This window comes from Kwoniella mangroviensis (assembly GCF_000507465.2).
Source record: "Kwoniella mangroviensis CBS 8507 chromosome 1 map unlocalized Ctg02, whole genome shotgun sequence".
NCBI lineage: Eukaryota > Fungi > Basidiomycota > Tremellomycetes > Tremellales > Cryptococcaceae > Kwoniella > Kwoniella mangrovensis.
The window spans coordinates 1,214,746-1,228,339 of NW_027062534.1; the positions used below are offsets into that span (position 1 = coordinate 1,214,746).

The 13,594-nt window shown below is 46.8% G+C and overlaps 4 protein-coding genes across 4 annotated transcripts; 2 read left to right on the top strand and 2 right to left on the bottom strand.

Annotated features, from left to right (window-relative positions):
• Window positions 1–233: 233 nt before the first annotated feature.
• I203_105564 (uncharacterized protein) lies at window positions 234–4,194 on the top strand (the record flags this gene model as incomplete). The annotated part of the gene is made up of 9 exons (XM_065517801.1): window positions 234–260; window positions 334–1,532; window positions 1,613–2,000; window positions 2,053–2,421; window positions 2,483–2,822; window positions 2,876–2,979; window positions 3,027–3,467; window positions 3,546–4,064; window positions 4,126–4,194. The coding sequence occupies 9 exons, from the start codon at window positions 234–236 to the stop codon at window positions 4,192–4,194; spliced, it is 3,456 nt and encodes a 1,151-aa protein (XP_065373105.1).
• A 2,114-nt stretch (window positions 4,195–6,308) lies between these two features.
• On the top strand, window positions 6,309–7,932 carry I203_105565 (uncharacterized protein; the record flags this gene model as incomplete). The annotated part of the gene is made up of 4 exons (XM_019144722.1): window positions 6,309–6,610; window positions 6,720–7,027; window positions 7,091–7,488; window positions 7,747–7,932. 4 exons carry the CDS (start codon window positions 6,309–6,311, stop codon window positions 7,930–7,932), a joined length of 1,194 nt encoding a protein of 397 aa, XP_019006057.1.
• A 314-nt stretch (window positions 7,933–8,246) lies between these two features.
• On the bottom strand, window positions 8,247–9,650 carry I203_105566 (uncharacterized protein; the record flags this gene model as incomplete). The annotated part of the gene is made up of 2 exons (XM_019144723.1): window positions 8,247–9,489; window positions 9,553–9,650. 2 exons carry the CDS (start codon window positions 9,648–9,650, stop codon window positions 8,247–8,249), a joined length of 1,341 nt encoding a protein of 446 aa, XP_019006058.1.
• A 1,264-nt stretch (window positions 9,651–10,914) lies between these two features.
• Window positions 10,915–12,305, bottom strand: I203_105567 (glutamine synthetase; the record flags this gene model as incomplete). The annotated part of the gene is made up of 5 exons (XM_019144724.1): window positions 10,915–11,289; window positions 11,355–11,519; window positions 11,585–11,887; window positions 11,948–12,093; window positions 12,221–12,305. The coding sequence occupies 5 exons, from the start codon at window positions 12,303–12,305 to the stop codon at window positions 10,915–10,917; spliced, it is 1,074 nt and encodes a 357-aa protein (XP_019006059.1).
• Window positions 12,306–13,594: the final 1,289 nt, after the last annotated feature.

The following is a 13,594-nucleotide window of genomic DNA, read 5'->3' on the forward strand; positions in this document are numbered from 1 at the left end:
GTGCTATGGGTAGTACCGATACATGCCACCCTCCAGTCGGGAGAAGAAGTTTTTTCTTGCTTGTGTGTGTGTACGTGTGAAAAGCAAGAACATATACTGACGGACAGGATGCTTATCCCACAGCATCACCCTGATACTCTGTGATCAAATCCACTCAAACCTCTGTCATCCGCTTCACTTCAACAAAACCTTCTGTCGCTCCATAACTGTCGATCGAGTTGAATTTGACCGGGATGCAGCAAGGACCAAGGATGGCGATGGTGAGTGTACCCTACGACCTCCCTTCCCTCGTCAAAGTGGATGATGATGACATCAGCTGACGATCACCGCCAGTCCGCCAATCCCCACATGCAGCATCCTGGCATGAATCAGGCCATGGATCCTGCAACCATGCAACAGCAGGTGGCAGCTATGAACGCTGCTGCCGCTGCCAATGGCAATGGTCCCGAGTACGGCCAACAGCCTATGTCCGATCAAAATCGAGCCTACATCGAGCAACAGCTTCGTATGCAGCAACAACATCAGCAACAGCAACAAGGTCGAGATGGAAAAGTTGCTGCGCAACGAGCTCTCGGTGTTGGTGCCCAGGTCCAAAACCCTCAGCAAATGTTGCAACAACAACAGCAGATGATGATGCAACAGGGCATACGGCAGATGACCACGGCCAATGGATCGGTCTATGTTGACGCTCAAGGTAGACAAATCTCTTTACCTATGGGGTGGCAACCACAGATGAGCGATCCTCGACAACCTCCCGCTAGTATGGTCAGCCAAGCTCAATTGCAAGCGTTCTATCAACAGCAACAGCAACAACAACAAGCTCAGCAAGCCCAGCAGCAGGCTCAACAGCATCATGCCCAGCAACAACAGCAGCAACAGATGCTCCCTCCTCAACAAGCGTTGCATTACCAACGTCAGCAACAGCTCGCTCAGCAACAACAACAGCAAAGAGCATCACAACCTCCCTCTGCTCGACCCCCTCACGCTCCACCTCCTCAACTCGGTCCAGGCCAATCTCCTGCTCTCCTTCAAGTCCCACCACCTCCTGTCAAGCGGGCGGTCAGTCGAGCTGCTTCACGTAGCGCTTCACCTATCCCTCCTCATATCCGACCACCTTCAGCTATGGGTCAGCCTATGCAAGCGTCCACCTCTGCAATGGCTACAACCGGTGCACCCCCTACAATCCTCCCCCTTCGTTCAGCTACTGTACCAGTGACAAACGGTGAAGGTTCACAAATTCATTTCGCCGAAAATACCATACACCCTCGACCTACAGCTGTTTCTGCCAAGCCCACAGATAGTAAATTTGCTAGACTTCAATCTACTCAACTCAGCCGACCCGTCCAGTATTCTCGTGCTGGTCGAGTTCAACGATACGAGGAGAAAACATCTAGGCTACAGAGAATAGTCGATCAAGCTCAAGCGGCTTTGATAGTAGCCCAGAAAGAAGCGGAGGATGCCAAGGCTGCGCAAGAGAAGGCCAAAGTGGATGAGGATTCTCAGATTGGGTTTGATACGGCTCTGCTGGATTAGTGAGTTGTCGCCTATTTGAGTGTCAGCTGATATCTAGTCTTCAACGTGCCGGATACGGAGCCGCGGCTTCTGCTCTTAGCTCCGATATCGCCAAATCACATCCTTCACGTAAAGATGGAACATCCAGCGGCGATGTGACTCTTGTCGAGACCACGGAAGAGGCCAAGTCAATTACTATATCACCTAACAAGACTGGATCCCCTGTCAAAGCTCCTATTTCCGCGACTGACCTCCAAGGTGAAACTCCTTCCCAATCGAAATCCTCGCCCAAGGATGAGCAAACACCGACAGATTCCATCTTCGGTCCTGAGAAAGGAGAATCGTCGTCACCTAGCAAGACCAATGACGATCGTATCAAAGAAGAGAAATCATCTCCTCACGACAAAGCCTCTACCGGTCAAAGTCCACAAACAGCTACCTCCTCAAATGGACAGTCTGCTCTCCGAGATCTGGGTGATCTGTATACTGTGAGTGCTATCACTTCGCGTCTCATTGCAGCTTTTGCTGATATCGTCACAGTGGTGGGTGATCTTCCAAGATAGCAAACGAATCTTGGCGAAGAGAAATGCGGCAAACAAAGCAACTGCCTCTCAACCCAACACCGCCGCTCCCACCACCGGTATCACACCCTCTTCTACACCCTCTTCTGCTGTTGCAGCTCGTATCGCCATGGCCAACCCCGCTGCTGCTGTCAGAGCTGCGTCAGTGGACTTCGCTGGTCAACGTGGTCAAGCGGGCCCATCTCATCATGCTCAAGATGACCCCGTACCTGTCACAGCGACTTTACAACAGGTGGAAGCAATGAAGAGGGATCAAGCTGCTAAAATTCAAGCTGAACAGGAGGCTCACAGGCGAAGAATGGAGATGCAGAGTGGTATGCAAGATGGGGTAAGTTGTTCAATCTTTTGTCTTTTGAGCAAGTTCTTACTGATGACGCATTGTACCGTAGCGACAAGTGCTGTATCAAAACGGTCAATCTCAAGGAATGACGCCTGAGCAGTTACAAAGTATATACCAGCAACAACAACAGCTTCATGCTCAGCAACGCCACTTGCAACCTCAGAACACCGGACTGCAACATCCACAACAGCAAATCTATCAACAAATGCCGGTCACTACACCTGGTGGCACCGTTCGACATATGCCTACGCAAATGATGATGCAACAGCAAAACGGCGTGGTCGGATCCCCGTCAAATAGTAGTCCTCAAGGTCAAAAGCGGGGTGCAGACGGCTCTCCAATGGACAATCAGAGCGCTAAGAAAGCTAAGATGGTCGGTAAACAGCCAAGTGAGTGTATGAGAGATACCTGTCAAACACAAGTTGATCCAACCCTGTCCCAGCTCCGGAAGATCACCGAAGACAAGCACTCGAATTGGCCAAGTCTGTCATGCCTGCTCCTGGTATTCTTCAGCTGCCTGGTCAACAGCAACGTAGCATGTCTCAGGTGAGTTTTCCCATCTACAAATCAGACCAAGCTTACGTGGTGGGTAGCAACAGGAGATGCCACGGCCGTCCCTTGAAGCTCAACGACAGTACTCTCAGACCCAAGCAGCGTATGCGAAACAACAAGAGCTGGCTGTCCGTCAACACATTGCCAATTCGCCTGCTCAAATGACTGGAATGTCACCTGCCCAAATGACTCCGGCGCAAATGACTGAGCAGTCGCCGATGGGGATGACCTCACCTTCGATGCAGCACAACGCCCAATTCGAGGTAGGTATGAACGGAATGCCCACTCAACAAGAAACGCCTACAATGGGTAATCGAGGAAAGAAGGGCAAGCCTGGTGCTGGCCTTACCGTTGACACCGAGACTGCTGCGGAAGCGCCTGAAGCCACACCCACTGGAGCATCAGGAAAGCGAAAGGCTTCAGCGAACAAGAAACTGCCCAAGAGCGCAACTGAGAAAATGCCTAAAGGGAAAAATGCGAAGGTACGGAAAACTGGATCCGCAATTAACTCGTTGGGTAATCCACCAGCTTGGCTGACTGCAATCATGCAAAATCAACAGGGAGTTAAAGGTGGTAGACCATCCACTGCCGATGCCTCGAATTCACAGATTGACGAATCGCCTTCTGCGCCTACTCCAAGCCAGGGTTACGGTATCGCTCAGACACCTACCAGCAATAACCCATCTATTGGCGAAATGAATTACGGTCCTGGACCTGGTTCGGCACCTGGTTCTTCGAGATCACAAGTCTTCCAACTTCCTCCTGTGAACGAGCCGGTCGTGAACCCTGGCCAGACCCAACCGATGGAGAACGGACTTGACGCCTCGGGTACTCAACTGCAACAACCTCAGCAACAGCAACAGCAACTCCAAATGCAAGTCGCTCAGCCTCAACAAGTTGTTCAACAGCCGCAGCCGCAGCAACAACAGCAACAGCAACAACAACCTGTTGAACAGCAACCGGCGTTCGATACCAATTTCGGATTTGACGACACGGCTGATTTCTTGAAGAGCTTCGACTTCTCTGCAGGGGGTATGCAGATGCCTAATTCAGCTGATTATGGGTCATTCAACTTTGACGTGAGTTATCTCCACTGCAATGTTCGGGGCCAGTCATAGCTGACGGTGATTGTCACAATAGGACTTCAATTTTACCAATGTTGGCGACAACCAAGATGACTGGACATCCCTTGATGGGGGTTTGTCATAATTTTCAACCCACACCAATCAAAAAGTAGTACAAATTCATTTTATCAACCAAGATCAAAATTTTGAACCGAAATGAACCATTCGACTCAAAAAACCTTTCTCATATCGACTTATTACGAATTCCTTACAATCGTTAAATCCACTCAGAAGTTAGCAATGCTCTTAAACATGATACTCCCGAATACCTAAATCTACGACATTGACTTACAGATCTGTTATCGAAGCCTCACGTGCATCCGGATCTACGTGTCTGTCTACCGTACTGCGGACTATCTGACAGTCAATCAATAACATCTGCACTACTTGTCATAAACGGAAAACCGACCCATTTATCGATGTATCAACCAACGATTCTTTCAGCCAACGAAGTTGACAAGTACGATGGATTGAGCTCTAAGCTCTTCATCGGAAGCTCGATCCCAGTTCGTTCGAAGATGATCCCAATCTCGATATACCGATATACCCGATCGACAAATCAGCTTCCATGACAAATCAACGGAAAGACTTTGCTATTACAAAACCTAGTAGGATTGAGTAGAGAATCCCATCTCCTCTCTAAAAGTCAGAATGTGAAGTAACAAAATCAAGGGCGAACTTTATGTTCGAAGGAAAGACCTTTTCAACAAGTTTCAGTACTCGATCGCAACAAACTACCCGATTTATCATAGATCACCTGCAATTGTCGATCATCTTCTTCCCATATCGCATTGCTGGAAAGCCTTGTTTCTCGAGAGATAGGATTCACTTGAGACCTTTGTTTCCTGTCCCATCGATTGTATACAAGTTTCTTGTCGCTTGATTGGTCTGATCGATCGGACGGTTTCTTCACTACCTTGGATCGATGGCATTTAGTCGACTATCTGATATTCTTTCATCCTGTCTCCCCTCGATGCGAAGCTCAAAACAACGATCCTTTAAATCCATCAACATTGGTCGATCACCCTTCATTGACCTCCTTGCTTCCGCTCATCCTCGGTCCAATCAAGTTCAAAGTACTAAATCAAAAGTTGATATACGGAATCATAACTACGCAAATTACAACCCATATACCAATAGACCGAATCAAGCCAAAACGTTGTCATACCACCTATCATATATCGTCAAACTGTACTTAGCATATATCATTTCCTATTTCTATCTCTCGAATCAACTCGATCATATACCGTATACCTTATTTGTCTTTCTACGATACCTCAAAACTCCAAAAGGATCAATTATGTGTTCTAGTATAAAGAGAGATATAAGAATAAAATGGAGAATCACCGAATTACCTATTGTATATATAAATATAATATTAACTACACGACAGAACTTGCTGTATATATAGATTCCCCTATTTCTTCTTCCCTTCTTTCTTTCCTTCATTTGGTTGATCGGGCTTGCTTTTTGCTGGAGATACGATACGATGCCTTTTGATTATGATGATTCTGTCGTTTATCAATGTTATGAAATGACGAATGACAATCCCGCGATGTCCAAATTGAGTGTGCAGGCGCCTGGAATTATCTCCATCGATTTGCGAGCTTCCCTCTAAGCAAGCACAACCATACATATGGATCGACAATAGGCCTGACTCGCTGATAGCAGGAGTGAGTGCTTGCACGGCAATACCTGACAATACGCAGAAAAAGGAAGACCGACCGGAACGCCAAAAAAAGTGACGAGACTGGGATTCGAACCCAGGCCCCGAAGGACTGCCGAGGATGTTTTATTCGCTTGCAGAGAATCGAAAGACTTCTCCTTAAGACAGCATGTTAGACCGCTCCATCATCTCGCCCTAAGATTTTTGGCCACTTTTCTGGCTATGCCAGATCCTGTTGATCAAAATTCGACACGAATCATCGATTTTCTCCCGATTTACCATAGCAAAAGTCTTCTCTATGCATGCCATGCTGTTCAGCTGATCGACCTTCGTCTCTTGAGCGATGGAAGGACCCTCTCAGATGACGAGATCGTGTGATAAATGGATAAAATGTGATTTGAAGTCTCAGTGGAAAGTGCCACTTTCAAGCTGAAGACCAACGTCATTAGACGATGCGATGTGATTCGAAATATCTCTTGGATTTGTTCAACCTTTTCGATTTCAATAAAACCTCCTAAAGCACCATATTCGAGATGTTATTAGCCAATTACGCCTCCGACTCGGAATCAGAGGGTGAATCATCTTCTAGCAGACCTGCCGCTGCCCCTGCTCCACCTGTTCGGACGACCGCCATAGCCAGCTCTTCCTCTTCGTTGGCGGCGGCCAAACCTGCCATACCGAAGGCTAGGAAACCCGTCAAGATTACTCTGGGCTTACCCAAGACTGGTGCGGACGATGACGATAAAACGAAGTCGAAGAACAATGGGGACGATGTAGATGAGGATGGAGAGGAAAGGGAAGTGAAGAAAACTAAGATAGCGGGAGGAAAGGGAAGGTGAGTGTTTTGAATTTCATTAATCATTATCAGATAATACTGGTCTATTGCCATATGGTAGCATCCCTTATGAGAACGAAGCTGACTAGGTACCCTGTGTTTCGTTTAGTTCATCTTTACTAGGTATGCTACCACCACCCAAACGTAAACTCCCTTCATCATCCACTTCAACATCAAAAGCATCAAGCTTGAAAGTGAACAAATCAATGGCAAATCCCCCTTCTTCTTCCGCATCAACATCAAAGATCAACATACCTAAACCCATTCCAAGCAGTACAGCTTCCCAAACCCAAACGAACGATGATGATGACGATGATGATGATGTACAAGGAGGAAAAGGCCAATTGTTACCTCCTTCTTTAGCTAGGAGAGCTCAGAAGAAGAAGGATGATGAACAGTTGGATTTATTTGGTTTATGTGAGTCCATCGTTCGTACCATCGCCCTCAATCGTTCGTACCCTGAAACATACATTTCCACAGCATCATCAAGTACCTCGTCTATCCCCACTTCATCTTCCAGCAGCAGCAAGACAACCCTCAAACCCACTCTGATATCTTCTGCCCCACTGGCACCGGACTATGTACCCCCTGCACCGACGCCCAACGACCTTTATCCGGGGTATTACCAGCTCCCCTCTGGCGAGTGGAGAGCATACGATCCAGCATACTACGCTTCCTTCTTCGCTCAACAGAAAGACGAGGAGGAAGATGATGACGGTAGAGTCGGTAAACACTGGAAGGAATTCAACGATGGTTCATTCAAGGATGATCTTGTCGAAGTGAATGCCATTAGAGGTATAGAAGAGGCTAGGAGGGAGGAAGAAAGGCTGAGTTTGATGAAGAAGAGGAAAATTAATGAGAATGAATTTGAATATAAGGTGGGTACATCTTTTCTCCTCTGTATTGCAGAGGATAATCTTCTTCTCTCATACCATTCATTTGACTCTATCTCAACTGCTTGTTTGGGTGGACGGTTTGTAATTTTCATCTTGTTATGACTTGAGATCACTGTCTTCGTCATGAGATATTGCCTCTGAATGTCTTTTCGCTATTCTCATTCGTTCCTCCTTTCTCTTCGTACCATGTCCACCTGGTTGCCTGACGAACACTAACTCAACTTATCTCCCCAATCACAGCCGATCGGTCAAGTCAAAGGTCTCGCCTCACAACGGCATCAACTTACCTCATTGCTCAATACCGCTTACACCCAGAGGGAGGAGCTGGAAGAGAGGATCGCACAGAACAAGAAGAACATGCGTATGGCAGGAACAAAGTATGGTATGTTTACTTTCCGATCATCAGACATCCCCATTGCGCCATAGCTGATACCACTCGTATGACAGGTTTTTAATCTGCCGTATCGACTTCAGTGTATATCCTATGTAATTATTGTTTTTTTAACAGATGACGATGCGAACTGTATCGCATATATAGTATTGCTTCGTAGCTATGCAGTCTCATACGCTTTCACTTATACGTTCACGCAAATAATCATGTTCGTTCATTCATTCATATCTTTGATGTTTCGCTACAACGTCCATTTTACAAGATTGCGTTTGATATATAGATATATATATTTAGATATTTATTTCCATCGCCTTACAACCTGGATCTAGTACGTACATAAACCAACTCCTTACGCATCTTTCCCTAATTCTTGTCTATCCAACTCCCAACCACCTCTTTCTCTGACTACGTTCCAGACTTTCTTCCTTACTCTCGCTACATCCGCGACCCTATCTCTAGCCTCTTCCAACCTCTCTTTATACTCATTACAGTCCGCCAACAGTTCACCAATCCTCTCCAAAGCATCATCAACCGCTCTGCATTGGTTCGTCATATCCAAATTGTACCTGATAGTCTGGGGGTGTAAGCTGTGTCCGGGGGGATAATGGAATCCAGGATGCGCAGGATTAGGTACGGATCGTAGGGTGATACCATCTGGACAGGTGAATAAACGCTGCAATGGTGTTGGGACGGGTTCAGGTTCGGTGGTATTAGTATTGCTATTGGGATCAGCGTTGTTGGGAGTGATCGATTCAGCTGGTGTGGCTGTGTATGTTATGTTAGGTGGAGGGAGTGAAGTGGGATTACCATTCGCGGGAGGACCGATCAGTTCTTGGGTTACTCTCCATAAATTATCGGTATCAGATATATGAGGTAGAGGTGGGATGTAATTAGGATCTCTCGTAGATGGTTGAGGTTGATCAGGTTTCGTGGTGGCGGAGATATCTTCCTCACCGTTGGTTTGAGGTACTTCAGTCTTAGGCACGACAGGTACGTCTGCTTGGAGTAGCCTGACGATATCTCTCGTTCGACCCAAAGCTTGCATAAGTGGTTTCTCACCTTCTAACAGCTCGCCAGCCGTCCGCTGGAGTCCAGTCTCCATACTGTCGTTACCCAGCGTATGTCGCATCGATGGACTGGTCAGGATATCGAGGTAGGTACGGGGTAGAGCCAACATCGGTGCTAGCTTGGTAGTGGACATAGGTGGAGAGGGACTTCGAAGATGAGGTAGAACAAAATCAGGTTCATTCCCTCGTTTCCTCTTCCGATTCTTCTTCTTCTGCTCGGCGTCGATGATATTCTGAGGTGGTTGCGCTCCGACCTCAGTAGCGGCTTCGGGTAAGATTTGCTGAAGACATAGCTTCAATCGTTTGCGGACCAGCTTGTCAGATTTGGCATCTTCGTACTGAGGTGCCCAAGCGTACATCTTGCCTCGGCGCATGAATTTGGCATGGGAATTGAGCTTGTTACCCGAGTTGCTAAGGATGTTACGAGGCGCAGTTTCGATAGAATCGTCGGATGACGTGGAAGAAGAGGAGGAAGGAGAGACGGGAGCATCGTAGTACGAGAGTTTGTCCATGGATGGGATGGATCTGACAAATACGTAAAAAGATTGAGTCAGCTTTTGAAGCGTCAGCTTGTTTTTATCAACTCACTCCAGCAAGTTTCGATCAACAGGTTTTCCTCTGGCAGTTTGATGAGAACCGAAGGCAGAATACCTCGAGTGATGATGATGAGCCGGCTGAGGCGGCATCTTGGATCTATCAGAGACAGTGTGTCAGTGATTTATCCCATCTGTGAATCCCTTTTTATTGATATGTGAAGTGAAGCGAAGAAGAGGAGAGCCATCATACAGCAGTTGGAAAAAAACTTTATAGTCAATCCCCGAAGGGTCCTACATATGCTTGTCATGGTTTTTGTGTATAATCCTTGGCGTGGAGGGGAACCAAATCCATAGAAAAAAAAGATGGAATGAAGCGAGAGGAGCGAGAGAGATTGATGCTCACCTGTTTGTTGAGAGATATCACCCCTCCAGATTGATCGGAACCAAAGGTTGGACTACAGAATCATCCATGACACACGCTATCAGCTAAAGCCCTCTTCCAACGAGAAGAGTGATCAATATTTGCGGATGGAAGAGTGAACATCATAAATTTGGGTATAGATAAGATTTAGTCGTCTGCCATCCCCTTTTGAGGGGGGAAGTAACTCTCGAGTAGCGATTCTTTGTCGATAATCATTTGAAGGTGGAAGTGAAAGAGGGTGTCGTATAGTGAAGGAAAGCAGGGAGAGCGATACAAGAAAGTGGACTCACTGATCAGCTCTGACTGAGCTTTGTAGATGCTATATTGACATGAATATGGTTCAAAGTAATAAGATGAGAAGAACAAGAAGGAATGAAGATACAGATGGATGGATGGATGTTGATATATACAGTAGCATCATCCATCTGAATGAGCTACTACGAGGTGTCTAAGCTAAGCACGCGGAGTCGGCGTTTGTCGGCATTTACGCTGAATACACCTAAAATGATCAGATTGTGGCACCGGTCTCACCTCGCAACGGTAATCATCGGTATCTAACGAGTAATTCTGCTAGCATGATCAGGTATGTCACCACCATGAGGGTATAGATAATTGATCTACAAGAAGCACTGGGATGATTTAGGAGACCAGAAAATGCATGAACGAATCATGTACTATACCAAACGTTAATTTACATTCACGCTCCTCTCTCTAACCAAAATGTTCATTTCCACCGGCACCGGACTGACTACCCCACTCATCCTCCCGCCATCCTCTTTCCTCTAGAAAAAGAAATATATGAAAAGAAGGGTTTAGGGGGTGCTTGAGAGATTGGTCGGCATGATAGATATCAAGTTGAGAAGGGATCGGAGGTGATAAGGATTGACAGATTTCTTAGGACAACGGGTGTAATGGAGGATTTCCACAAGGACTAACTAAATAAAAAGTAAAAGAGCGAAAAAAGAACTATTTAAGAGAGAACCGACAAGGTACCTAAGAAAGGAGGGTAGTCTCAACGAGGATCGAGGTAACTCGGTAAGGGTCGACGTTGGAGGCAGGTCGTCGATCTTCGAGGTAACCGTAACCTTGAGCGTTGACATGTCGAGGAATTCGGATGGAAGCACCTCGGTTGGCAACACCGGCGGAGAAGCTCGTGATGGAGGCAGTCTCGTGTTTACCGGTTAATCGTTGATCGTTATCTTCACCGTAGACAGCAATGTGTTCAAGATGCTTCTTCTCGAGCTTCTTGATGGCGTCTTCGATAGCGGCCATACCCTTACCAGGTGTTCGCATCTCGACAGTAGAGTAGTTGGAGTGACAACCGGCACCGTTCCAGTCTCCCTTGAGAGGTTTGGGGTGGAGAGATGGCTAATAGGGCAGAGAGAGATCAGCTGCTGTAACCGTATGTACTATTTCTCAGTTGAAAGACTCACTTTGATACCCCATTCTTCACCGATTCTGAGTAAGAGGAATCGAGCCATCCAGAGGTGGTCACCCATGTCGATACCCTCACAAGGACCAACTTGGAACTCCCATTGGGAGGGCATCACTTCGGCGTTGATACCAGAGATGTTGACACCGGCGTAAAGACAAGCTCGCTGATGGACAACGAAATGTCAGTTGGGATGATACTGGGTAAAGCAAAGAGAGGCGGTGTACTCACGTAATGAGCTTCAATGAAATCTCTAGCGAAGACTCGACCAGCACCAACACCACAGTAGTAAGGACCTTGAGGACCTGGGAAACCCATCTTGGGCCAACCGAAGACTTGTCCATCGGCATCGAAGAGGGTGTATTCTTGCTCGAGACCGAACCAAGGTTGGTGTTCCTTGGCTAATTCCATGTTCTTCTTACAGTTGGCTCGGTAGTTGGACTTGTTGGGTGTACCGTCGTTGTCGTAACATTCACAGAGAACGAGAATGTTGGCACCACCTCGGAAGGGGTCTTTAAAGATGGCAACGGGTCGCTAAGAAAGTCCCTCAATATCAGCATAAAGTGTTGATTGCCTCATATAGACCAGACTCACGAGGAAAACATCAGAGTTGTCACCTGGAGCTTGACCGGTGGAAGAACCATCAAAGTTCCATTCCTTGAGGTCGGCGACGGAAGCAGGAGCTTTGTCGAGGGTCATGGTCTTACATCGGAGACCTCCATCACCGTCAATCCAGATGTCTACAGTGTGAAAGGAGAGGATGGGGGAAATAGGGTTTGATTTGATCAGCGCTCATTCGGAGGTTAAAAAAGGAGGTCGTTGACAAAGACGTCTCTGTGGTGGCGAAGAGAGGGGAGAGTGACTCACATTCAGCTTGGACCTTGGATCCTTGGTCAAGGGCAAGGTAAGGGGCGAGAAGGTCAACTCGTTTGGTAGCGATGAGTTCGGACATGATGAAAATCTAATCTGGTCTTCTAACTAAAATTCCTAAAAGATTGTGATATCGCAAATGAAGGAGGTGGATACGATATGGATGAGCGATGGGGAGCGATGTGTTTTTGGTTGTTTTTCGTTTATGAGGGTGGGAAGGAAGAAAGGTGGGAATATCGATAAGAGCGATGGGTGTGATAGGATCGATAGTGATGATGAGTTGGGTATGTGATCAAGGACAGGAATGTAATGAGATGGGATGGGGTCGAATGGCGTTAATGGTTCCAGGGTGAGTCGTTTTTTTGGTTCATTGTTCGTTTAGAGAGAGGTTTGTTGGTCACAAGATGAAGGGGAGGGACGGGGCAAGAAATGACGAGTCAGAGTCAATTTCCGAATGAGGTAGTAAAGGAGTCAAAATCGTTAGCGCGGCTTTACCGTGATGTGCTCTTACAGCTCAAGACCACTTACAGAGAGGAAAAGAAAAGTTGAAAGAGATGAAAGAGAATGACAAAGAGCTTTTCGTAAGAGATGAAAAGTCTAAAAGATGATGATGATATTAAACTGAAGAAAGTTGGTTGGATCAAAACCGAGTAGATAACAAGGTATGCAGGTTTATGTGAAGGAATGATGAAAAACCACAGTGATTCGGGTCAAGTTGGTTTTTTATAAGTGGCCCAGTGGGACTGAGTCGAATTGAACCAATCACGATCAAGATAAGAAATGCTCGGGGTAACTCTTATCTGCGTCTGCTCATATTTAATGATCCTTTGATGCTGCTGCTGTACGACGATAGCACTGACTCTATGCATAGCTTGGCTGTGTCCCTTCCCCTTCCCCTTCCCCCTTCCCTTCCTTTTGAGTCAGCCCTTTCATGGCCTGGTCGCCTGGGGGAGCTCATCCGTACAGCAATCCTGCTTTCATCTCGTACTGTACTGGATTTCCCCAAAAATCCATCTCGTTCTCAGGAAAAACCGATTTCCCCCCGCCCTCTCTTTGCCTAATTTCCTGTTCGGGCAACTTGCGATGCTAAAACGTGAAATCTGATTGGAGCGGCAAGCAGCCTTTTCAAAATGCCAAATCTTGAAATGTTTACGACCGAAAATCCGGGATCGTAAATATGTAAATATGCCCGCTTGACCGGACCGGGATAACCTATAACCCATTCGCACCATCCCTTTGTACTCTCCGTATCGACAAACCAGTTCGATCATCTGCTACAAAATGGTATAAGACATCCTTTGGTCGCAGAAGAATGTGCTGTTCTGTCCTGTTTGACTTTGTCACTGACCGAGGACCCTTCCAAGTCCTTGG